Source organism: Lissotriton helveticus, chromosome 10 (assembly GCF_964261635.1).
Source record: "Lissotriton helveticus chromosome 10, aLisHel1.1, whole genome shotgun sequence".
NCBI lineage: Eukaryota > Metazoa > Chordata > Amphibia > Caudata > Salamandridae > Lissotriton > Lissotriton helveticus.
Window position 1 is genome coordinate 446,587,447 of NC_136071.1, and position 25,243 is coordinate 446,612,689.

Genomic DNA, 25,243 nt, shown 5'->3' on the forward strand with positions numbered 1-25,243 from the left:
AAAACCACCAAGGTTTAGAAGGCAGGGTAGGGGGAGAGTGGTAGTTGAATTCCATCCAAATTTCTGACATCAATGCCAACCAAGTTTCAAGAAACCTGCTCTGCTGTATCTCACTGATCTGGGAGCATTAATTAACTCTGGTTAATACCAATCAGATCATCCATTTAAGAACCAAGCTGCAATGGCAACAGCTCGCAGAGTCTGGATCCTCACAAATCAGTTCATTTCCAGGCATTACTATCCATGTTCCTCCACCAGCTCTCCTCTACTGTCAGCACTCATTCAAAATAACTCACAGAGCTAAGGTGGGAGCCTAAGGAGATACTCAAGTGGCTGATGCATCACTATTTTCATGAACTGAACATAAAGTTCATTTTCAGAGTAACTGTCTAAATTACGATGGCCCTGAAACCACCCACCCTTACAAATGCCACTTTTACAGCTTAGAGACTTAGGTAAGATAAGTGGTTGCTGACCACATCCAAGTCATTTGCAAGTCCTAAGTCAGAATTCCAGAAAAGTCAACGTAGTATTTCATCTTTCCTGAGATTAATGAAATGGCAGCCATACAATGTGGTCATAATAATGCCTGGTATTTACAGTGTGTTAGAAAGACAAAATTGCAGAGGTAAATGTTTACATTAAAACAATACTATGATTATTGGTCTTACCACATTTCATTGTTCCTAGACCAGCACACAAGTTTTAAGTACATACCTATCCAGATCAGAATCCGATAACTCAGGACGTTTCTCAGTAGCTGTGGGTGACTTCACTGCATCACTCAGAGCCCATTCCTTCCTGGTGGAGACAAAACACGAGGACATGAGGAGCTATAAATCAACAGGGTGAGTTTGCTAATAACACCACCCACCTACCCATTCCTCCACCTTAACCACCGTAACCAAGTGAAAATCTGACGCTGGTGTCATTATGTTATTGTCATTATTCTACATGTTCAATGATCACCATATAGAGGTTAAGAACACATACAAGCTGTTCTTAATCTCCTACTGCTGGTCCACCACATGTTCACTCCAGGAAACATCAAGTCACAAATGGCCAGATATACACAACTGTTTTGTGGTCACCAACCCTGCGGTTTGCAAAATCACAGGGTTTGAGATGGCAAAATAGTGGCTGGCTGTGTGCTAATTCCCTTTTGTGAGTCAGGCATCTCTTTCTGACTCATAAAAAGGGTTTTAAAAATCATTCTGAATCGCAAATAGAAGGAGACAGGAATGGGGTATTCTCTAATAATGGCAATTTGCATGGTTTGTGACAGCAATTCCTGTCACAAACCACTGGAAAGTTACATACAACTCAAAGGAATGGTAACTGACTTGCAAATGAGAAGCTGTCCCTTTGGGAACAGTGCTGGGTAGTCTTAAGGGGAACAGGAGACCACTGCCGGTTCCACCCCCACTCCTTCCCCCCATCCTCTGCCTGAAGTTTATGAAACGGGACCCATTTTTTTTAAACAGGACAAGTTTCTTTTAGGAACATGGCCTGCTTAGAAATAAAAAATAAAAACATCTTGTTTGAGAAAGCCAACGCATGGATGCAGGTCTGAAATCCCTTGCAGGCCATAGACAATCGAAGGGGGGTCGCAAATAGCAAGCTGTCTCACAGTTATTGATTAGGTAATCATTCTGTGACCCCTGTCAATGGACATTTTGATGATGCAAACTACAAAGGTTGCATGGTAAAATCACAGCCAGGCTGCAAAAGTTGGTGCAGAACTTGCACCTAATATTTACGATCTGCCGGGACTTGTATCTGGCTCAAAATAATTAAGCAGATTTTTTTTATATTGCACAATTTAGCAGTGCAGTTGTAAGCAAATTCTACAAAATAGGTGCATACTAGACAGTATAAAACAACCAAAGAAACTACTGGTCTGAAAACAGAAAAATAAGGACAGCAAAAAGCTAGTGTGTCTAGGTCAGAAAGATAACTGTTCACAGCAAGAATAAAATCCCATCAGCTCACCATGGTGGCATTTCTCATCATCTGGGATATCCTCTTGATTGCAAATCCTAGTGCAACCAAGGGCTGCACCCTTCTCAACATCAGAAGGAAGCTCAAGATGAGTTAATTAGTGGCCAAGTTAAAATGGGCTCAGATCCCAAAGAACAATGAGATCAAATTCTTATTTAGAGGGGGTGCTGATGATAATTGCAGTGCATATAAGTGAATTTGAAAAAAGGAAAGGTGCACTTTTAAAATTGGCTACCAGGATACAGAACAATTTTAATAAGCGCTATCCTAGTGTCAATGCATACTAGATAGACCTATTCGGTCTGGATAATAGAGAGATGCCAAAGTTGATAACATTATGATCAGTGCAAACTTCTGTCTACTCTGGAGATGGCTTACGCTACACTATGTGATTGCACACGAGGAGGAGGAACGTGTAGCTGCTGCGGGAGCAGGAGCAGAAGTGGAAGCAGGAGGTTTGCAGAGTTAAACTGAACTGGCAAGCTGGTTGCAGGAGCCTAGAGCAGTGAAACCAGCTCTCGCTATGACCCCTGCCTGTCTCTACCAGTTCTCACTCGCTCTGTGCTCATCCCCCGCAGGCACCCACACACGCCTCTAAAGCGCCCCGATGTAGGCAGCTGAGCTGTGTTATGTGCCATTATACTGCTCAATAAAAACGATTGATTCTAAAGCGCCCCGCACCGAGCCTGGCATCACAGACCGGGCCCAAAGCGTTCCCTACACGCTGTTGTTGCTAACAATGAGTAGACTACGGTACGGGCGGACCAAGGAAAAGAGATACAATAAGCACATGTCACAGCACCCACAAGTTTGGTAAGGAGATCTGGGCAGCGCTGGCCGAGTGTAGCGGGTCTAGGGTCTGCTACAACTGGTTAGAGCCCCTGGTCCGCGGGAGCAGCCCGACCAGGATCGGGTGCGGCTTGCAGCCAGTGTGCGCTCGCCCTCTGCATTCTCCCCAGTGTTTCATCAGTGGTGCTCCCTCGCCTCCTCTGGTTTTATCCAGCCCCAATTACAGCCTTTGAGCCAAGCAGTGCCCTGTGAAGAGCCACACTATCAATTCTTATTCTAATTTTAATTTTTATAACTTAATTTTAAAAAAGTGCCGAAGGCACAGGACTTACGCTCACAGCGGATGTCAAGAGGAATTAGAGTAAGAGTCCTGTCTCCCCCAATGTGTGTGTCACTGGTCTAGTCATTCTATGGGAAGAAAGTGAGCAGCTGAGCGACTTTAAACTGCATTATCCTTCCTTATAAAGTTTCAAAAACAAGCTAACACCTCCAGGGCCTTTTAACACTGCATGCTCATGGTCCTCCCCAGCATCCAGTCGAAGGACAGCAACATCGAGGGGAGATGAGGCGGTGCTAGTAGAGGTTCTCTCCTGTGGGGCCCTTTGTGGGCCAGTGCTCAGGCGGGCATTCAATGAGGATGGGTCAGATGCGAAAGGAGCCAGCAGTGCGCTCAAGACGCAGGAAGAACAAGGAAAGCAGTGCAGGTTCTGCTCAGGTGAATGGGTAACCCACATCTCGGCCATGGAGCCCACCCAACAACGTGCCACACCACCGAAATCTTTTCAGGCATCTGTTCTCAGTGCCGCTACTGGGGTGAACAAGCATCCTGAATCATTGACTGTCCTTGAATCTCCCCGGGCAGCCTTATCAAACACAAGAAGATCAGTTGGGCCCCGCTGGCCCCGTGTCACAACCTTATTGGACTTGTTCAAAAAGCCTGCTATGGTTGTCAGCCTAGGTGCTCCGACAAGAAGCAAAGGCGCCCTTACCACTTTAGGTAGTCCAGAACAGATGATGGAAGGGCCCATGCAATTACAATTTCAGGCTTTAGTACACCCTGTACACCAACGGGACACACCTAGGACAGCAATGTAATCCTAAGTTCAGTGGCTGATGAGGTCAAAGTTGAGATGGTATTACCCAAGAACTCCGACGCCAACTCGATCTTAATGACCTGCAATCAGTGGACAGACCACAAACCATCTCCACGGGCATCAGAACCACCTTGCAGCCTCCCACCAGTTGCTGGAGCATGTGCCCAGCTGACTGAATCTCCCAGAGTAGTCCAGCTTCATGAGTCGCCGCACAAAACAATTACATCTTCCCCTAATTGTGAGGAGCCAGATCTCCAACTCAGAGTTTGCTTAAAACTGGCAAACAATTCTCGTCCTGATTCAACCCTGGACACATGTGTACACTGCCCCTTTAGTCCTCCAGCACCACAATGGTCCTAGCCACCACCAAGGAACATAATTTCATTTTCAGCAGCAAGAGCAATTTTCCCAGAGGGCTCAGGAAGCACCGACTTTAGATACGATGGCTTGGAGCTAAACGACCGATCCCTCCTGGAATTGTCACTTCAAATTACAGACTCAATCCGTAGCCCACCTTCGCAAAGCCAAAATAGCTGCAGAAATGAGCACTGCCATTCCAATGGCAATCTGGACGCAACTACTCCTCACACTTCAATTCACTGCATCCGCACTAAATTACAAATCAGACAACTTGGACCTTCAAGTGTATCTTCTGAATTCACAGGCTGTCTTAAAGCAGGGATTGACAACATGTCTAAACAAAGTGATGTTCAGAGCACAATCTGCTGCAAACTATATGCAGTCGGTGTGTTGTTGCTCTCCTAATAAAGGCAGTCTGGTGACACTTCTGACCTTACCCAACACCATCTTGTCAGAAATCAAGGCACTGATGGACGGCCCCAGAGAACAGCATCAAACCTCTCCAGTAAGTCCCTCGCAAACCCTCGCAGCTTGTGAAACTCAAATCGCAGACATGCACATTGTGTCCATCATCTCCAATACAGAACCGGAAGTCCCCTGGCCAGTGATGAGCTCATTTGCGACTACTAAGGTTGCTAACCCTCGTCCATGTGTAGATTTGCCCACACATACACATCTGCAATCAATAAGCTCAAGTCAAGAGGCTCAGACTGCCCTTTAAAACATTGGGTCAGATGACCTCCAGCAGACATGTCCCCTCAGTAAGAAAGAGAGGAAAAGACTCAGCACAAAACAAAACAAGATAAGTTGCATCTCCACCACCACTCGCAACCTGTTTCCGTTGTTTGCAAAGCCAAGAGAAGGGCTTGCTCAACTACATGAAAAGTGCCCTCAATATGTCACTACACAAACCAAGTCCGTTCTTCACTGAGGGTCAAGTGCCCGTCAACCCCCATATAGCTTTAGACAGTCCTCCTGGTAATATGCCTGGTCAGTCTCCGAGCTGACCTGGCACAGGTTCAGAAGCAGCAACGATCCCCAGGTGGATCCGAACACGCATGGACTGTTGAGAAATCATAGTCCTTCCGCTGACCAATCCAGGCCCCCTGCACTGGCTAAACATGACCCCCAACTGAGGTCAAGAAGGACTCCCTCCGTGTGGTGATAACAAGGTATTTGCAACTTTCAAATCCTTACTCAGAACCAGCCCCCATTAGAAAGACTATCCGATCAGGCCCACTGGGCAGCTCTTTCAAATTCGTCAAGGCAACCAATAACCTAATCAGGACATTCTGTTCTCCTAGGGGAGAGGAGTTGGTCTAACTACTAAGGCGGGCGACCTCGAATCTGGGGAACTGGGTTCAAGTCTCGCCAATGATGCTGAACATCCTATGATTCTGGGCAAATCACTTAATCTCCCCGTGACAAACAAAAATGAACATGTTCTCATGTAACGCAACTGGTGCTATGTAAAGTGCTCTGATACCCGATACCTTCGGGTCAAGTTCACGCAATCTCGCAATCATTAGATACAAAATTGTTGTTTAGCCCAGAATACCACTCGAAGGCTATGACATCTTAAACAGGGTGAACATTTTAAGGTTATTGAAGGCCTTCCCAGAGTTAAGTGACCTGAACTCACAAAACATTGCATCAATTGAGTTTCTCCCCCCAAGGAGCTCTCATACAATAGAAACTACATAAGCGACTTTCGTCTCACCAGTCACCGTGCAGTTAGTTGTCTCCAGATCTGAGGCATCTCAATCATGGGGCATTAAGATCAGCCCCTTTAAAACTACTGGCTATCGAACAGTACTGGAAAAACTCCAGGTCCCGGACACCCTCAGGAGAGAGCCGAAACTCCTTTTTGAAAAACGCCCTAGGGCGTACAATCAAAAAAAGTAGCAAATCTAGAGCAACAACTATTGAACCCTCAGGAGACCGCTGGAACTTTTTACCCTCGGTCCTGGCATATGGAAGCTCCATCTGAATGAATCGGCAGACAACAATGCATTCCTCGTCACTCGCACTAACTATCTCTTCATGGAATATTAATGGCCTACCGCAGAAATTACAGTCTTCAAACCTAAAAGATTTCTTTAAAGGGCATGATATAATAGTTCTGCAGGAAACATGGGCCAAGCAAAACCGTCCATTCATGGGATTCATTCAGCATGGAAGCCAGCCCAGGAAGAGCACAGGTTTGGGAGATCAAAGGGCGGCCTGCCCATAAATGCTTCAGTAAACCTAAACCGTTTGATCCTGACCTTGTAAAATTCATTAGGAGGGTCTAGACGAGATCTCCTTGGGTATCCCTATGAACATCATCAAGCAAACTAGACCGAGGGGTTTCCAACGGTGCCCACTAGGAGAGTCCCTAATCCCGCAACTTAACAGCGTGGGCTTCAAAGTACCGTAGGCTGCCTTAAGATATACCACCAAACTGGTCAACAACTGTTGGAAAAAGGAGCTCCTATCTAGATTACACCATATGCACATAGAAATAATAGAAAAGTTTCAGTATTGTTCCGCACACCGAAAGCAACCATTGCCCACAAATCATCACAGTAAATTCAGATCTGTCTCATTAGGCCGGGCCACCATAACCCACAAAGGGACACACACTGAGAACCTAAAGCGCCTGAAATGGAGTGAAGCCATCAGAGGTGACATCAAGGTTGAATGCACTAAATCAGCTGCGGAAACAAATCTAAGCACACAATCACCAATCACTGCATCGATACGCCTCACCACTCTGCTCCTTGCAAAATTGCTGCGTCCAGGCTGCCGGCTCTGCCCCACTAAACCAGCCATTGCGTCGACAACCATTCAGCGTCTAAAGAAAGCCCGCAACAAGGCAATGAGGAGAGTCTGAAAGAACCCCAGATCCAAGGAGTTAAATGGAGTATTCAAGTTAGCCCAGAAAAGTTATCGGCATTCATGTGGTGAAACTAAGATGCCTTAATCATTTCTGGGCAACTCTCTTATACAAGAGTAAGAAAACAAACTACAGTAACTTTTATTCTATGGTCAACAGGCAGCTGAACACATCCAGCAGGTTCAGTTGTGTGAACATCAGCAAGCAAGAATGGACATCCTTTCACTCTGGGCACTTCACGGCAAGCGGGTATGTTGACCCAGAGTTGTATGGTGGATTCCAAAACCCAGAAACATCTACCACCCATGCTGCCTTTCAAAATCAAAACCATCTGTTTTGTTATGTCATGGACATGGCATTTCTGGCAAAGCGGCTGGACACGTAATATCGAGGTCAGAACAGATGGGGCACCCGGGCCTAACAGCCTTCCCCAAGCTCTTTTCAAGCAAGATATACCAGGGAGGCGCAATTGAATTATCTGTGGCTGCTCACAGCCGGGCTTTGCTGTTCTGTTTTTCTTCGGACGGGCTTGGCTCCGCTGTTTGTCCCTTGCTGTGGGTGCTCCTGGCCGGGCTTGGCTCCGCCGGGTGGCGCAACTACATCCCCCAGCAGCCCCATCGCGGCAAGGACGCCGCCGCCGTATTCAGGAAGCGCCGGGAGGCGCATAAAGGAGTCCACGATGCTGAGTCCAGTGGGAGACGCAATTGAATTACCTGTGGCTGCTCACGGCCGGGCTTTGCTCCGCTGTTTGTCCTCGGCCGGGTTTGGCTCCGCTGTTTGTCCCTTGTGTGGGTGCTCCTGGCCGGGCTTGGCTCCGCCGGGGGGACGCAACTACATCCCCCAGCAGCCCCATCGCGGCAAGGACGCCGCCGCCGCATTCAGGAAGCGCCGGGAGGCGCATAAAGGAGTCCACGACGCTGAGTCCAGTGGGAGGCGCAATTGAATTACCTGTGGCTGCTCACGGCCGGGCTTTGCTCCGCTGTTTGTCCTCGGCCGGGCTTGGCTCCGCTGTTTGTCCCTTGCTGTGGGTGCTCCTGGCCGGGCTTGGCTCCGTCGGGGGGACGCAACTACATCCCCCAGCAGCCCCATCGCGGCAAGGAGGCCGCCGCCGCACTCAGGAAGCGCCGGGAGGCGCATAAAGGAGTCCACGCCCCCTCGTCCCGCGGGACGCGCGCGGGTGCGCCCGGGAGAAGCCCGGGAGAAGGGCGGGACCGTCTGTGGCCGTCTGGGGCAGGAGGAGGCAGGGCAGGGCCACGACCCCTGGCAGTCTGGCCTTCGGATTCAATCATCTTGCAGTGAGTGCCTAACATCTCGTCTATTCATTCTTTCATATTGATCCTGTCTATTGAGTAAATGGCAAAATTGCGCTCTGCTAAAACTCCTGCCCTAGTCGGGACTTTGGACAATTATATGGTCAAGATGGTCACAAAGATAAATTCTGATCGTCGTCTGTCGCTCAGCCGGATTAGCCCCCCTGCCTCGCCCACAGTCTTGCTGTAGACAACATTGACATTGATAATGTGAATGAGGGCGCCCCATCTGTTTCTCACCTTGTACTATTAGATTTTGACACTGCTTCTACTTCGGCGGACATTCCTGATAGCAATGATGTACTGTCATCTTCTCCCACTGCTGTTCCATCCTTGACCCGCCGCCCAGTTAGGGCTTGTAGAAGACTGATTAATAAGCGTGGGGGGCAACGTAAAACCAAGAAAACTGCAACCTCTCAGCCTGCTCGGGCGGAGGTAATGATTGATGATAGTACTGAGGGGGGTTACGAAGCTGTGAATAATGATCATTTTCAGCTATTCGCAGACATGCTGACCACTAAAATGGAGTTAATGATTAAACCCCTAATAGCAAAAGTAGATATGGTGACAAAAGAGGTAGCCAGATTAAGCACACTCCTATCCCCACCAGCTCAAGCGATCACTGAAAATAGTACAAATGCAAATCAGAGTGATACTTCTGAGGGCGCCGTAGCAACCAGGAAGGGGGTTGATTACAAACTAGACCAAGTCTCTAAGGAGGTTTCTAGACTTGGGTGCCTCTTGTCCACACATTTGTCACGGACTAAACTGCCCCAGATTATTGGACCAGTAATAGCTGCCACGGCAGCGGTCTCTGGCAAGGGGGTCAAAGGTACATCCACGGGTCAACCTGCTATCTGTGTAAGTTCTGCCCAACCTCTGTCAAAGCCTGATACCATAGCTCCTATCTTACAGAAGAAAATAGCCGCTAATAAGACAGGCGATAATAATTTGGGGGGGATAATGGGGAGGAAAAAACCTGTAGTTAATTTACCCCCTGATTGTGCACCATACACAGTGGTCTTAACAAATGTCCCGCCAGTAGACCCAAACTCTTTTGAAGCACAGGATGAGTTGACCAGCTCTCTAGGCAATAAAGTCATTGCTTGGCTAAATAAATACTGTGGGTTTCCCACCGCTTTTTGTAATGGCATATTGTCAGTGCGCAGGGTTGACTGGATTGGCACCTCAAGAAAATCATGCAGAGGCGACTGTGTTATTGTAAATTTAAGACACCCGCAGCACGTCGCAACTGTCTTGTTAAGGGCGGCCTCCTTACCGGTCACCGAGGACAATATAAGTGAGCGCCCGTTGGGGTATTTTTATAACCATCTGAACATGACTCCTACTCCTAATTCTTATGTTGGTCATCAGACCCCTACTTACCCCTCAAACAGGCAGGCCTTTTTCCCTGGGATGCCCCAAGAACACCAACCATCTGTGAATATGGACTCATATTGCTATAATCTGTGTAGGCCTAATTCACAATCACTTCCAATTTTGCCCTTGTTTAACCGGTTTGCCCCTCTATCATCTTTAAGTGAAAATGATTGACTGTCCACCAATGAGGGTTCCTCAAATGAATACTGTCGGATAATGACCTGGAACATTGCCGGTATTAGGGCCAAGGTAGGGATCGATGAATGGACTAAACTACTGAAAACCTTTGATATTCTTGCATTCCAGGAAACCTGGGACTTAACGAACAGTTTCTCTTTGGATGGTTATACACATTTTTCTGTACCTGCTACTAGAGGAGGGGCAGGCAGACCAAGGGGGGGCTTGTTAATTTTGTTTAAATCGTCTTTAAAAGGGGTGTTAACACAACACAATTCCGGCTCCCAAAACTGTTTGATTGTCGAATTTAATCCTCCCTCTTTTTCAAACATTTTGTTTATTAATTTCTATACTTCTAGTCCTAACGATGACACTAGGCAGAATTTGAATATCATTGAATCTTTTTTGTCAGTCTATAGAACCAAGGTAAAAGAGTTCGAAGTTATTCTTTTAGGTGATTTTAACATTCATCCCTGCAATCAGTCATGCACAGATCCCTCAGAAGAGGGGCCTTCGCACTCACTATTAACACACTTTGAGCATTCTACTAGGGGGGAGACCCTTGAATCTTACTTGAATGCTTGGAATCTGTATGAATCTAGTTGCGGGGAATTTGATAGTAGAACTCCTACCTTTAAAGGTAATGGCAACGGTACTGTAATTGACTATATATTTATGTCTTATCAGATTTTAGAGAGGGTGGTTCACTATGGTACTATGGTCTCAGTATTTAGCGACCATAACCCTGTAGTAGCGGAGTTGTTGTCAAGTGCCTTTTTTAACCAGAGTGGGTTAGGGGGGAATAGAAGTCAAGATGTGGTGCTAAAGGACCAGGGTCGCAGATTGAAGTGGTCTTCTGTTGTCCCTGAGGATGTTCTTCACGCTGTCCTTGATAGCACTGAAAATGACGTGCTAACATGTTTAGATACAAGGGCATCAAATCCTCAAGTTATGTCTGCCTTTGGTAATATCTGTAAAACCATTGACATCAGCCTGACAAATAAGAAAAAACAGTCTAAGCCAAGGGAGAAAAAATGGTTTGATCATGCTTGTTCAAGAGCTCTCACTGTTCTGCTTAAGGCCCTTAAAGCTGTCCCTAAAGACCGCCCACTAATAACTACATTAAGATCTTTATATAAAAAAGCCTTAGAAAACAGGAAGAAGGAGATTAGGGAAACTGCCTGGTCACAACTGTCTGATCCTGAGATGCTAAAAATAGTGCTGACTTCTGGAGGGTAGTCAATCAGCCCTTTTTTTCAGATAAGGATCAAGCTTCCCTTGAATTAAATATCCAGGATTGTGATTGGATTGATCACTTTGAGGCAATATATTCGAGCAACTTAGTTGAAGATCTGTCAGATGGTCTTTCTGTTTCTCAGGAGGTGCAGGGTGTTGTTTTTGAGGCCTCTGAGGTGGAGAAGGCCATCGATCAGACCTTAAAAAACAAAGCCCCCGGGCCGGATGGAGTCCCTGCTGACTTCTTTAAAATGGACCCAAAGTTTTGGTCGAGGGTGTTGTGTGGTGTTTTTAATGCCATAACTAGATACAGTATTCCGGCATCCTGGAAGGAGTCTGTAATTATTCCCGTATTTAAGAAGGGAAGTAGGGTAGATCCGGCATGTTATCGCCCGATATCTCTTATTGATTCATCAGTAAAAAATTTGGGCAGGGTCATCCTACTTAGACTCCAGACATGGCTTGACGATAGAGGGGTCTTATCCAACCTGCAGTACGGTTTTAGAACTAAACGGGGTACCATGGACCAGTGCCTTAATCTGCAGATGTTAGTGGATAAATACACCAGGGCAAAAGATGGGTCGTTATATTTAGGGTTCATGAACTTATCTTCGGCCTTTGATCTCGTGAATCGTACTAAATTGTGGCACATTCTTGCAGATCTGGGTCTTGATCGAGCACTTGTAAACCTTCTCGCCGATCTCCACTCAGACCTCCAGGCTTCCGTCAGGGTTGATCCAGGGGGGCGACGTACTAGTCATTTCAAGTCCAAAAGAGGGGTGAGACAGGGGTGCATTTTGGCACCCCTGCTCTTCACAGTTTATATCAATGCCCTTGAATCCGAGTTAAAGACAGCAACACCAGACATACCGCGTATAGGGGAGACCCGTGTTCCTGTCCTCCTGTATGCGGATGACGCGGTGCTTTTGTCCCGCACAGGACTGGGACTTCAGCGGTTACTAGACGCATTTGGGCTTTTTATGACCTCATTAGATCTCAAAATAAATGCCAAAAAATCACAAATTATGATGGTGGGTAAAGGCTCACGCTGCAAGAAAGTTAAAACCTTCTATTGTAGCAAAGCAGAAATGCAAAGAGTATCGACTTTCTCGTATTTAGGAGTCACGTTTGAAGATAAGGGGAGTTGGTGCCCCCAAATAAGAAACAGAAATAGTGCCCTAGTAAGAACATCTTCTGCCATTTTGAGTTTCAGCAGAAGGCTGGGGGCTAGGCCAGTCCCAGCCCTTATGACCATCTACAACGCCAAGTGCGTGTCTGTTGCAACCTATGGCTGTTCACTATGGGGATATGGATCGATAGACTGTCTTCAGGCTTCTGAAAATAAATTTTTTAGATCAGTTTTGTCTGTACCTCAGTCCACACCATCTTATTCGGTTCATTCTGAACTGGGGGCCGATTTTATAGCAGACAAAATTCGAGTGGCCCCTTTAATCATGTGGCTTAAAATGTGGCTTAATAGTGAACTATCTTTAAATCAGGCCATTTTGAAAGACTGTCTTTTACTTGACAACGTCCATAAAATCAAGTGGTTAACCTACGTTAAAAATGGCTTTAGCGCTCTGGGTCGACCTAACCTCTTTTCCTCACCGGAGTCTATATCCCGGACTGATATCGTTAGAACCAAAAGTGATATGCTTAAGAGGCTGTCCTTATTAAGAGAGGAAAAGGAGCTGATAAAACCTTTGGTTAGAGCACACATTTTGGTTGCAACCTTTCCAGGCCCTGAATTTTATCTTACCCTGGTTAACCGCTCCTTTCATAGGTTTTTATTAACTCGCTTCCGCTTCAATATGATTCACCTGATATTAGGTCAGTATACAACTTGGTGTAAACCTGATGAATTTCCACCTTGTTCTTGTGATAGCTTCTCTATCCAAGATACTATACATTTTATCATGTTCTGTGGTCACTTTACAGTGGAAAGGAGGAAGTATCTTGTGCCAATCTTAAAAAAGGCAGGGTTTCTGCAAGTAAGACCAGCACTTCTTTATTTGCAGCTGTTAAATCATCCCAGTATTGTCTTTCACGTAGCCAACTATTTGGTGTGTGCGGTGCACACCAAGAAAAGACTCATGGAGAATGAGAGATTGGCAACATTGTTGTGAAGTTTTGCATCTAGCACTTTATTAGTTAAATACTACCATATATCAGGAACTAGGTTGATGGCGGTATGATGATGATTTTTAAATATTTTATGACATATCTTTTTATGAATTTAGTGATGATCTTAAATTTGTTTTATTCTTTTGCTTTGTCTTTTATCAAACTATGATATGCGGTTTTTAAATTTAAAGATGTATATTTTTAACATTGTATAATATGTGTATTTCTTCATGTACCGTGCCTTTTTTATCGAATAAAGATTTTTGACTGACTGATATACCATTCTGGGCAAAAAGACTTTCTCCATTGCTTGACCACTGTCAAAGGAGCTCAACAATCCTCGACTCGTGGCGTGGGGCCATACTTCAACCATTTCATACAGGGGGCTCCAGATCTGATCCGGGTAATTATAGATTAATAGCGCTTCTTGACAATAACGCTAAGTTTCATGGCAGCCTGCCCCTTGAGGATCTACGGCTGTGGGTGGAGTCGAAGAACCTCATCCCAAAACACCAAACTGGGTTCATCAAACAATCAGGAACGCTGCCCAACCTGCTAGCAATCACAATTTTCCAGGACAAAGCAATCTCCTCAAATTCTCTGTTGCACTGCTGTTTCAAAGCAGCATGTGACCGCGTACGAAGGGGGGCACTCAGGTCCAAATTAAAGACCTAGGGGATCCCCCATAGTTCATGGAATCAATCATCCAGCGGTACTCTAACACCAGGATTCGCATCAAACTAGGCGACGGATATTGGGTGTCAAGGAAAATATCCACAACCAAGGAGTAAAGCAGGGGTGCATGTTGGCCCCCCTGCTTTTCAACTTGTTCATCGCTGACTTGTCACTATCCCTTGACTCTGTCAATAGCCACCCCACCCCACCCCCCCAAGATAGGTGGCGAAAAGATCAACAATTTACTACATGCTGATGATCTTGCTTTGTTCAGCTGCAAACGCATAGAGTTACATCTGCTGAACCAGCTGCAGGCCTACACAACTGCCAACACCCTGGAGGTAAACGTGAAGAAAACCAAGGTAGTAACATTAGAAAAGAACAAATACTGTGGAGGAGGCTATTTTTTTTAAAGGCAATAGGGTCACAATTAAGGAATCATACAAGTACCTGGGGGTGCAAAAGGCTCATTCGCACCGCACCATAAGGGAGTTTGAAGCAAAGGCTTTGACATTTCAGGTGGCCCTATCAAAACTCTCAATAACCATTTTAGGGCCAACCCTATCCCCGCTGTTGGAAGTTATGAGTCAAACTTTCTCCCACATAGTCCCAGGGCAGTGAAATACTATTTGGGAAAAACAGCAGTTCACTCAACAAACTTACCACAAGTACATACAAAAGTGTTCTTTGCTTGCCAAGGTCCTCGTTCTCTGCCCAGATTAGGTTGGAATTGGGCCGCTGCCAACCTTAACTTGCGCCATAAACTGGACGACCATTTACAAGTACTGCTATGGGCAGAAATAAAAACTAGGGGCTCAAATCGAGCGCATCACTAGTTCCTCGGACACTGCCAGCAGCTTCTAGACGTGAATGAACTCTGGGACAGTAACCCGAGCCAACAAGCCTTGAAACTGGGCATCAAAACACGCCTCCACCCTGGTCATACCATTCTGATACGGCTGCCTTTGCTAAACGTAAGCACTCTTCTCTCAAACAGCATCTCCGCTCCTTAGTACCTCGCCTGTAAATAGTACAATCAATTGAAGGCAAGACCTTTGGTCCTCAGGCTGGGCGAGTGGCCGCTGGCGTCGACCCCAGAAGGCAGAATCTGTAGGGGCTGAGAGCAGTGCGCGGAATCCAATGAACATGTCTTGTGCCTCTGTCCCGCATTGTTAGTCGAGCGAAAAAAACAGGCTAAAGCGTGAATGGAATAACTTGGGAGTCCGCACACGCAGGCAAGCCATCGTCGTCTCCTTCAACCCTAATAGCACTTGTTTAAACACCCTGTCAAATTGTGTCTTTTTAGCGATAAAAGACTCCGCTGGTCAGGCCAGGAGCCTTACTGCCCGGCAGGCCCAGGTACACAGAACATAGGATTGTCGAGCCTTCCCCACGACAGCCACAAGAGGGCACTGTTGACATGACTACTTTGCTGTTATCAGCAATTGAAGCAACATGTTTGCATAAGCACTCTGTTACGCTAAAATGTTACCTCAGCTTATTGTAATGTTTACAAGTTTTTCTGCATTCGCTCTGATGTCTAAAAAAGTGAGACCTCAGAACTTTAGTGTGTCATTTTAATATATGCTGATGACACCCCTGTCTGGCAGTAAGGGTGGACGGTTCCCTTTTTTAAATATATATATTTTTTTTATTAGAACAGGAAAAATAAATAGAGTAATACATAGTTTACACACCAGTAACAAGACCAATAAATTATTTGATCATAGTTAACAACACTTATAAAAAACATTCCATAATACAATCATGATGGACTTTAGATGTAGAATCTAAAAACAAAAGTCTCAATGGTGACTAATGACGAATCAGACTCCCAGACTTTTATCCAATAGATACGGACTGATCTTTAAATAACAAATTACATTAGATAAGGTTGATGAATAAAGTGCAAAGTGCCATGTGCAAATAATTTTTAGTTTTGCTTTTTAACGAATATAGAAGTATTGTACAGCCTGATTCATCAATCTCCCGTTTTGCGAGCCCCTAATAGCGAATCATAAGGAATCGCTATTAAGGACTTGCAAAACGGGATTCATGTAGGAATTGCAAAAAATATTGCGATTCCTACATGTTCCTTATTTGCGATTAGCAAATTGCTAATCGCAAATAAGGAATAACTCCCCATGCATTCCTATGGGCCTACACCCTGTAGCACCCCTGAAATGTAATCTACATTGGTGTTGCGCACACACATGTCCAAAGGACATGTGTGTGTGTAACATGCAACTTAGAAAAATGCATTTAAATGCATTTTTCTAAGTTTTTGCTATTTACCACGAGGTCTGACCTCTCGGTAAATAGCGGCCCAAAATTGCAAATTCGCAATTTTAAAATGATTCATGAATTGCATTTAAGGAATCTCAAATAGAGATTCCTTAAATGCAATTCTTCGCAAATGTGCGAATTCTTTAATAGCGAATTTTGCATTTGGGATGATGAATCCCAAATGCAAAAATTGCACTCGCAAAAGGCAAGATTCTGAGAATCTTGCCCTTTGCAAGTGCAATTTAGCTTGATGAATCAGGCTGGTAGTTTCTTAAAAGTGCCCTGTGCTCATAATTATTTATAACTAGATCATCATAATCAAGTTTCATCTGTAGTCCCGTAAGGAGAGAAATATCGCCATATACCCCTTATTCTTACAACTGCTCCTATACGTTTAGCATAGGTCTCTTCTAATCTGCAAGTCCTGTTCATTTTATTAAACCAATACTCGATGCTAGGTTGTAGGCTGGTTCTCCAGTTTCACAAAACAAGTGATCTAGCAACTGCAATAGTAATTAATATAAAATATTGCTGATATTTTGTAAAACATTTCACTTCTCCTGAGGAACCGAATAACACCAGCACGGCTGACGGACTGATTGCCAGGGATAAAATCAGTGAGACTTCCGCGAAAACCCCCTCCCAGAATTGCTGTATATCATTACATTCGTAAAATATATGTAACCAACCCTCTTTATTACAGCGAAAACATTAAAGGGGTGGACGGTTCCCGCTAGCGAATTACCTGTAGCTCTTAACAATCGCACAAGCACTTTTTGACAGTGATAATTTGGGTTCCTGTACTTTTACAACCAAACGTCAGTTAAGCACACTCTGGTGACTTTTCCCGTGAATACACCCTGAGCTGATTTGAGACTTCACCACTTCTCAAAAGATTTGAAAATAATGTCCGCTTTACATGTGCGATAGTTTAGTGTTAAGTAACACGGTTGTCACATGTGAAGGATCCCACACCCAATCTGAGTTTAGACATACAGCGAGTCTTTAGAGCGTTTATTTGCTAGCTTTTTAAACTGTGTGCGTGATTTCAGCGTTATGCAATAAGTGTCTGGCCACCGTTAGCGAATTTTAGGTAGCCGAAACACACTGCACAAGCACTCTTATGCCGATAAACTGGGCTCTAGCATGTAAATTGTAAATTGATACTTGTATAGCGCACTACTCACCCGCAAGGGTCTCAAGGCGCTTGTACGAATACCGCTGTGGAACCCATCCTGGCTTTCCCTGTGAGGTGTCCACTCCTGGGCACCCCCAAGGGGAAGGCCAGGCATCCTTAGCGTTGTGGGGGCCGTTGTGTAGATTAAGCAAGCTATTGCCCAGAGTTGCAGAGTGGGACTCCATGATTGGAATAGGCACCGAGGCGAGAATTATCAGGTCCGTGGAATTTTGAGCCCAAGACCCGCCGAGGCGGGGAATTGAACCCTGGTCCCGGGCTAGACCTCTGCATAAGGGTCTGCCGCTCTAACCATTGAGCCACACTTCTCCACACTGCATCCATATCTTGCTATTTTTAATGCCAGCCCACATGACTGAAATGTATTGATCTGCGAGTCTCTCTTGAACTGACTGTCATTTTATAATTTGTAAACCTTCGAATACAAATGTGTGTTATTATCTGCAACAGCTTTTTTAAAACATAATATTTATTGCAATCACCCCCTCTGCACAGGCACTTTACTGCTGTAAAATTAAACACCCCATATGTAATCTGTTATAACAATATGCCTGTCATTTTTTTCTTTGCATTTGTGACGTGTATCCTGCAGAATATACTCTACCTCGAATTGGCTTTTTACACTGTTTGTAATGCTTTTAACTAACCGTATGCAAATAAAGAAGATATACAGTGCAAGGAAAAGAAGGAATATGCTACTTACCAGTATGCATCTGTTCTTGGCATGTAGGGCTGCTGACATTCATATCTGTGCATAGATCGCCGCCTAGTGTTGGGTCCGGATGATTGCACATTGTTGTCCTGGAAGAGTCTTCGAAGTATCACGAGATAGGTGGCTCCTCCCCTGGACTACAGTCCGCATGGGCATCCTCTCCATCCTCAGATTGTTTTTCGCCATTGTGGCAGAGATGGAGTATGATACAGTAAGTGATGTCCATACTATAGAGTAATTCTGAGTGCTACAACTGCGACAGGCACCGGGGAGGAGGGCGGGCGATATGAATGTCAGCAGCCCTACATGCCAAGAACAGATGCATACTGGTAAGTAGCATATTCCGTTCAAGGCATGTGGGCTGCTGAATTCATATCTGTGCATAGAATGGATAGCAGTCTCTCCCTTAGCGGTGGTTGCCCGTGCCAGCTGCAGCAGTCTGAAAAAGAGTTTTGAGAACAGCCTGTCCTACAGCTACTTGCTGCTTGGAGTGTACATCTACACAGTAGTGTTTGGTAAATGTATGTATGGTAGACCATGTGGCTGCTCTACACATTTCCTCTAGAGGAATGTTTCATAGGAAAGCCATGGATGCCCCTAACTTGCGTGTGGAATGCGCTCTTGGGGGAACTGTTAATGTGCGTTTAGCTTTTTGATAACAAATCTGTATGCCATTAACAATCCATCTGGCTATACCGGATTTGGAAATGAGGTTGCCTTTGTGTTGTGGTGAAAAGGCAACAAACAGTTGCTTAGTTTTTCTGAAATGTTTTGTCCTGTCTATATAGTACAGGAGAGATCTCTTAGCGTCTAGTGTATGTAGAGCTCTTTCTGCCACTGAATCTGGATTTGGGAAGAACACGGGCAGTTCTATTGCTTGATTGATGTGAAACTGGGACACCACCTTTGGCATAAATTTAGGGTTGGTACGTAGCACTACCCTGTTTGCGTGAATGTGGATGAATGGCTCCTGAATAGTTAGGGCTTGCAGCTCACTAACTCTTCTAAGCGATGTAATCGCCACTAAAAACGCCACTTTCCACGTTAGAAATTGTATTTCACAGAAGTGCAGAGGTTCAAAAGGTGGTCCCATTAGTCTGGTTAGAACTACGTTTAGGTTCCAGACAGGTGAAGGTGGGTGTCTTGGAGGAATCACTCGTTTGAGTCCCTCCATGAAAGCTTTAATAGCAGGTACTCTGAAGAGTAAAAGGTGCTGCCTGTTTTGAAGATAAGCTGCCACCGCAGCTAAATGTATACGTATGGAACTGTAGGCTAGATTGCATCTGTGTAAATGTAGCAGGTAACATATGATGTTTTGAGTTGATGCATCTAGCGGATTTATGTCATTATTGTTACAATAGATGACAAATCGTTTCCACTTTGCCGCATAGCATGCTCTGGTGGTAGGTCTTCTTGCCTCCTTGATAATATTCATGTAGTCGGGAGGCAAGTTCAGGTAACCAAACTCTATGACTTCAGGAGCCAGATCGCAAGGTTTAACTGTTGCGGATCTGGGTGCGGAATGTCTCCATGGCTCTGCGTTAAAAGACTGGGTGTTAATTTCAGCCTTTGATGAGGCACCACGGAAAGTTCTAGGACCATGGTTGCCTCGCCCATGTTGGAGCAACTAGGATGTGGGTCATGGAGTGTTGTCGTAGTTTGCGTGCCACTAGTGGTATGAGCGGGGCTGGTGAAAAAGCGTACGCAAATATGCCTGACCAGTTCATCCATATCGCATTGCCCTGAGACTGCGGGTGTGGAAACCTGGCGGCGAAGCTTTGGCATTTTGCTTTAACCCTTGTGGCTATCTCTGGGTGAGCCCACCGCTGGAAGTACGGTTGTAGCACTGAGGGATGTATCTCCCACTCGTGCATCTGGTGGCTGTGTCTGCTGAGCAGATCCGCCATCTGGTTGTCCATGCCTGGGAGGTGTTCCGCCATGAGGAATATGTTCCTCTGAATGGCCCACTTCCACATGATTTGCGCTAGATGTGACAACTGTGGAGAGTGTGTCCCTCCCTGCTTCTGTATGTAGTACATGGCAGTCATGTTGTCCATGCGGATCAACACAACTTTGTTGCACAAATGTACTTTGAACGCCTTCATTGCCATAAAGATTGCCATCAGTTCCAGCAGGTTGATGTGCATTCTCTTTTGCTGTGTCGTCCATAGTCCCTGCACTGTGTAATGGAGGACATGCGCTCCCCATCCCAGGAGAGATGCGTCCGTTGTCAGCACTATTTGTGGTACAGGCTCTTGGAACAGGCGTCCCTTGCAAAGGTTTTGTGGGTTCCACCAATGCAGAGAGTTGTATGCGTGACCGGTCACCAACACTAGGTCTTTTAATTGTCCTTGAGCCTGGTTCCACTGCCGTGCTAAGCACTCCTGAAGTGGACGCATGTGTAGTCTCGTGTGAGAGACTATGAAGATGCAGGAGGCCATCATGCCTATTAACTGCATAAACACCCTCGCTGTGAGCGAGTGTTGGGGTCTGAATTTCTGAATCAGTAATTGAATGCTGTTGATCCTTGCCGAGTTTGGCTGCGCCTTTGCTGCCAGAGTGTTTATTGTTGCTCCCAGGTACTGTTGTACGTGGGCGGGTTGAAGATGAGACTTTGGGTAGTTTAATGAGAACCCGAGGTTGTGTAGGAGATGAATAGTGCGGGACATGTGGCTGGCACATTGCTGGGCTGACTTTGCTTGGATAAGACAGTCGTCCAGATATGGGTAGACGTGAATATGGTTCCTCCGTAGGTGCGCAGCTACTGTCGCTAGGCACTTGGTAAACACCCTGGGGGCTGCTGTCACCCCAAAAGGCAGGACCTTGAACTGGTAGTGCTGATTCTGTATGGTAAACCTGAGATATTTCCTGTGTGCTGGATGTATCGGTATGTGGAAATATGCGTCTTTTAGGTCTTGTGTTGCGAGGAAATCTCCCTGACTGAGCAATGGTATAACCTGCTGTAAAGTGAGCATGTGAAAATGTTCTGACAAGATGTATTGGTTTAGGGGCCTGAGGTCTAGTATTGGCCTGAGAGACCCGTCCTTTTTGGGGATTAAGAAGTACAACGAGTATACCCCTGTACCCTGTTGCTGTACAGGAACGAGTTCTATGGCCCCTTTTTGCAGCATGCTGATGACTTCTTGCTGCAATAAGTGTATGTGCTCTGCGGACATAGGACGGTGTCTTGGGGGTATGTTGGGTGGAGTGGAGGTTAGCTCCAGACAATAGCCCAACTGGATAAGTTGTCTCACCCACCTGTCTGTGGTAATGCTTTCTCAGACTGGCAGGAACTGTTGTAATCGTCCCCCGACCGGTGTTACATGGTCTGGGGGCAGTGACAAGGCGTCACAGTTTAGTATTGGCAGAGGATCTGCTGTTGTCATTCCCTCGTCCTCTGCCTTTGTTGCTGTTGCCACGGTATCCACCTCTATTGTTTTTATTATAGGTGGTCTGCGTGCTTCCTTTATTGTATGGAGTCTGCTGGGATGCCTGGCCTCGTGTAGCTCCTCTGTTACCGGAGCGACGAAAGGAGCCTCCTCTGAACTGTTGTGACTGCAAGGCACCCATAGACTTGGCTGTCTCTGTGTCCTTTTTAATCTTTTCTAATATTGTGTCCACATCAGGACCAAATAAATAATCAGGGTTCACAGGCTGATTTAATAATGTGGTTTGAATCTCAGGTTTGAACCCAGAGATGCGTAACCAAGCATGTCTTCTGAGCATGACACTTGTATTGATGGCCCTGGCTGCGGTGTCTGCCGCGTCTAGCGCACATTTAATGGATGCGTTAGATATGAGTTTCCCCTAATGTATTAGTGTTTCCACTCCCTCCTTGTAGGCATCAGGCAAATGTTGTAGCAGTTGCTCTAGTGTGTCATAATGAGCCCTATCATATCTGGCTAATAGCGCTTGTGTATTAGAAATTCTCCATATATTAGCTGCTTGAGCAGCCACTCTTTTTCCAGAAGCTTCTAATATCTAAGACTCCTTGTCTGGAGGAGGAGCATTACCAGTGGTTTGTGAGTTGGCACGCTTACGAGCATTTGATACCACCAAAGAGTCCAATGGCAGCTGTCCCTTAATATACGTAGGGTCCACAGGTGCCGGTCTGTATTTTTTTCAATTCTGGGGTTAACAACCCTTGCTCTTGTGGTTTCCTTGAAAATGTCCCCCGCGTGTTTAAGGACACCTTTTAACATTGGCAGTGTTTTGACTGATTTCTCAGAAGTGGAAAAAGTGTCAAATAGGAAGTCTTCTTCAATTGGCTCAGCATGCATTTCCACATCATGATTGTGTGCTGCCCTTTCTATTAATGCGTTAAAAGCAGCTGTATCCTCTGTTGGCGAAGTTTTGACAGGGTAAGAAGGAGTGTCAGGAATAGTTTGTGACTCCCCCAGGTCGGCAGGGTCTGTCCAGGCTTGGGTCTGGTCATCCTGATCCGTGTCCACTGGGTAATTAAATTCTTCATTGTAGTCATACTCCATGTCCTCATCATTGCGTGTGGGTGAGCATGCTGAGGTGTCCTGTTCATGGTAGCTTACAGGCTCAAAAAGGACCAGTGATGTGGAAGAATCCCTTTTCTTTTTGAGTGGAATTTTATATGTTTCAAGAGGAGTTTCTGATCTGATCTTCCTCTGATAAATAGTTAGTTTGCCCGTGTCGGAGTCGATATATAGCTTCGACTGTTCGTCATAGGAGGGTTCTTGGTACACAACGTTCTCCTGTAGAGAATGACTCCTTTTCCCCAGTGACACCTGTTTGGACGTTTCGATCCCTGTCTTCGGATCGATTGCCTTGGGCCGTGCAGTTGAGGGCAGTGCGAATTTTATTGGTGCCGTAGCCTTTGTAGACTGTCTGACCTTCTTTGGGGCTGGCGTCGACATTGGTCCGACTGACTTTGTCTGTTCGCCAATATGTCTTTGGCCGTGCGTGGACTTAGGCGCCTGTTGTGTTGGAGGTGCTTTCTTTTGGCTCGACTCGACCCTGGTCTTTCGAGCCGGTGTTGGTCTTCGGCTCCAGGCCTTTGACGAACTGTGGCCTGTCGACTCGTTGCTTCGGATCGAGAACCTTCCGAGACTCGAGTCCCTTATTAGTGTCGCTGTCCGTCGACGTAGACCTTGTTGGCTCAACGTGCCTGACTTTAGATATGGACTTCAGCATACCGGTTTTTGGGTCGACACCCTTTATGTGGGACCCCGCAGGGTCGTCGACACCTTTCTTCTTTGTCGAATCCGATGGATCCGAATCCGATGGATCCGAAGCCTGTCTTCAGCAGTTTCTGTTTCGTTGTCGACTCCACGACTTTCGGTTTCGACTTAACCCATGACTGGGAATGTTCGACCGATGGCTTGTGTGATATATTCTTAGCCGGGCCGAGACGCGGGGCTATAGAATGTTTGTCATGATCTTGGCTAAGGCCTGTTGGCGATGCCTCGACCCGAGCCTTTGGAAGTCGTTCCGTGTCTGTTTCGGGCCCTGTAGTCACTGTCGGGCCTGGTTCATCGCTTGAGTCGTCATCGACGGCTCCGATGGCCGATGCGTCGTCCCTTATCCCGACGACGTTTTCATCCTCAACGTTTTCTTCTTCGTCTTCATAGTAGTTGGAGTCATGCTCCGAAACGGGATCCGACTGCTGTTCTGGATCCTCAGTCTCGACGACCTCATCGTCTTCTTCATCGAAAATATTCACCGGGTCGGGCGTTGGCCTTGTCATCGTCTGCCTCGCCGCACGTCGAAGTCGAAGCGTTTTCTTGGACCTGAATTTAGCACAAGCTAGGCAGTTGGCCTCATTGTGCTCCGGAGACAGGCACTTGTTGCACACCGGGTGTACATCGATGTGTGGGTACTTAGAGTTACAAAAGGGGCATGGTTTGAACGGGCTCCGTTCCATCGACTATCGGGCTTCTGGTGTCGAAAAGGCCACGCGGCCCTCTTCGACGTCCTGCTCGAGAAGAACTGGAACAAGTACTTGGCACCGATCGAAATGACAATACCGACGACCCCGAAGGCCTTTTGGCCTTTAGAGAAAGTTTCCGAACTTGAGTAAAGAAAAGTACATCCGAACCCAATGGCGGAAAAAAACAATCTGAGGATGGAGAGGATGCCCATGCGCACTGTAGTCCAGGGGAGGAGCCACCTATCTCGTGATACTTCGAAGACTCTTCCAGGACAACAATGTGCAATCATCCGAACCCAACACTAGGCGGCGATCTATGCACAGATATGAATTCAGCAGCCCACATGCCTCGAACAAGGGTTAACTCCTTCAACTGAGCCGAGTGTTGAGAAACGCGGCAAGGAGATGACAGGTAATCTGAGTGCGATGAGAATTTACAAAATGAAGGACAAAACACTCAAAATGTAGTTTAAATTGGAGAGTGGCTTCTTTAGGAAGCTCAAACAAGAGGTTCAAATCGCCCAAAAGTGACAAATTACGTTTAGCAATTGTGTTCTATCTCATTCGTTGAGTTCACTCAGCCAAAAAGGATATGGGAGAGTCAGTACGTTAAAAGAAAGCAAAGAGAAGTGTTAGCTATTTTGCCTGAAAAGGCTAGGCAATCAATGGCAGGCAAAGCATGGAATGATCCACTATTAATAGCAATGTCTGGGCCAGTAATTATAGAAACGACTCCTCCTGTTAAGGCTCTCTGCTTTGTGAATAAAGCTAAGGAGAACTAATTCGTCCAACGGGGGATTGTTCTGTTGGGGAGCCATATTTTTGTCAGTCACCTTCAGATCAGGGGTCTGTAATCCGGTGATCGATGTTGTCACCAGATATCATGTTACACCATATGATTTTGAACTTAACCTGGATATATGTTTTTACCTAGGCGTAATCAAGAACTGTGCCTGGAGGGGAAGGGAATAGAAATTTCTATTTAAATTTTGTATATATTATAATAGTACTGTGAAACAGGCATCCGTTTTGTGAAAGTAGGCCCTTAAACGAGAAAATTAACCAGGACTTGCTTTTAGATGAGAGGTGCAGTAAAGATTGTTTAGGCAATGAGGTTAATTTAACTA

At 45.9% G+C, this 25,243-nt stretch overlaps 1 protein-coding gene across 1 annotated transcript in view; it reads right to left on the minus strand.

Moving 5' to 3' along the window:
- The window catches only part of TELO2 (telomere maintenance 2), a 659,928-nt gene that overhangs the window by 300,193 nt on the left and 334,492 nt on the right, over positions 1-25,243 (minus strand). Inside the window, exon 11 of the mRNA XM_078662940.1 lies at positions 718-801. Coding sequence (XP_078519066.1) covers positions 718-801 — 84 coding nt within the window. The remainder of the gene's footprint in view (positions 1-717; positions 802-25,243) is intronic.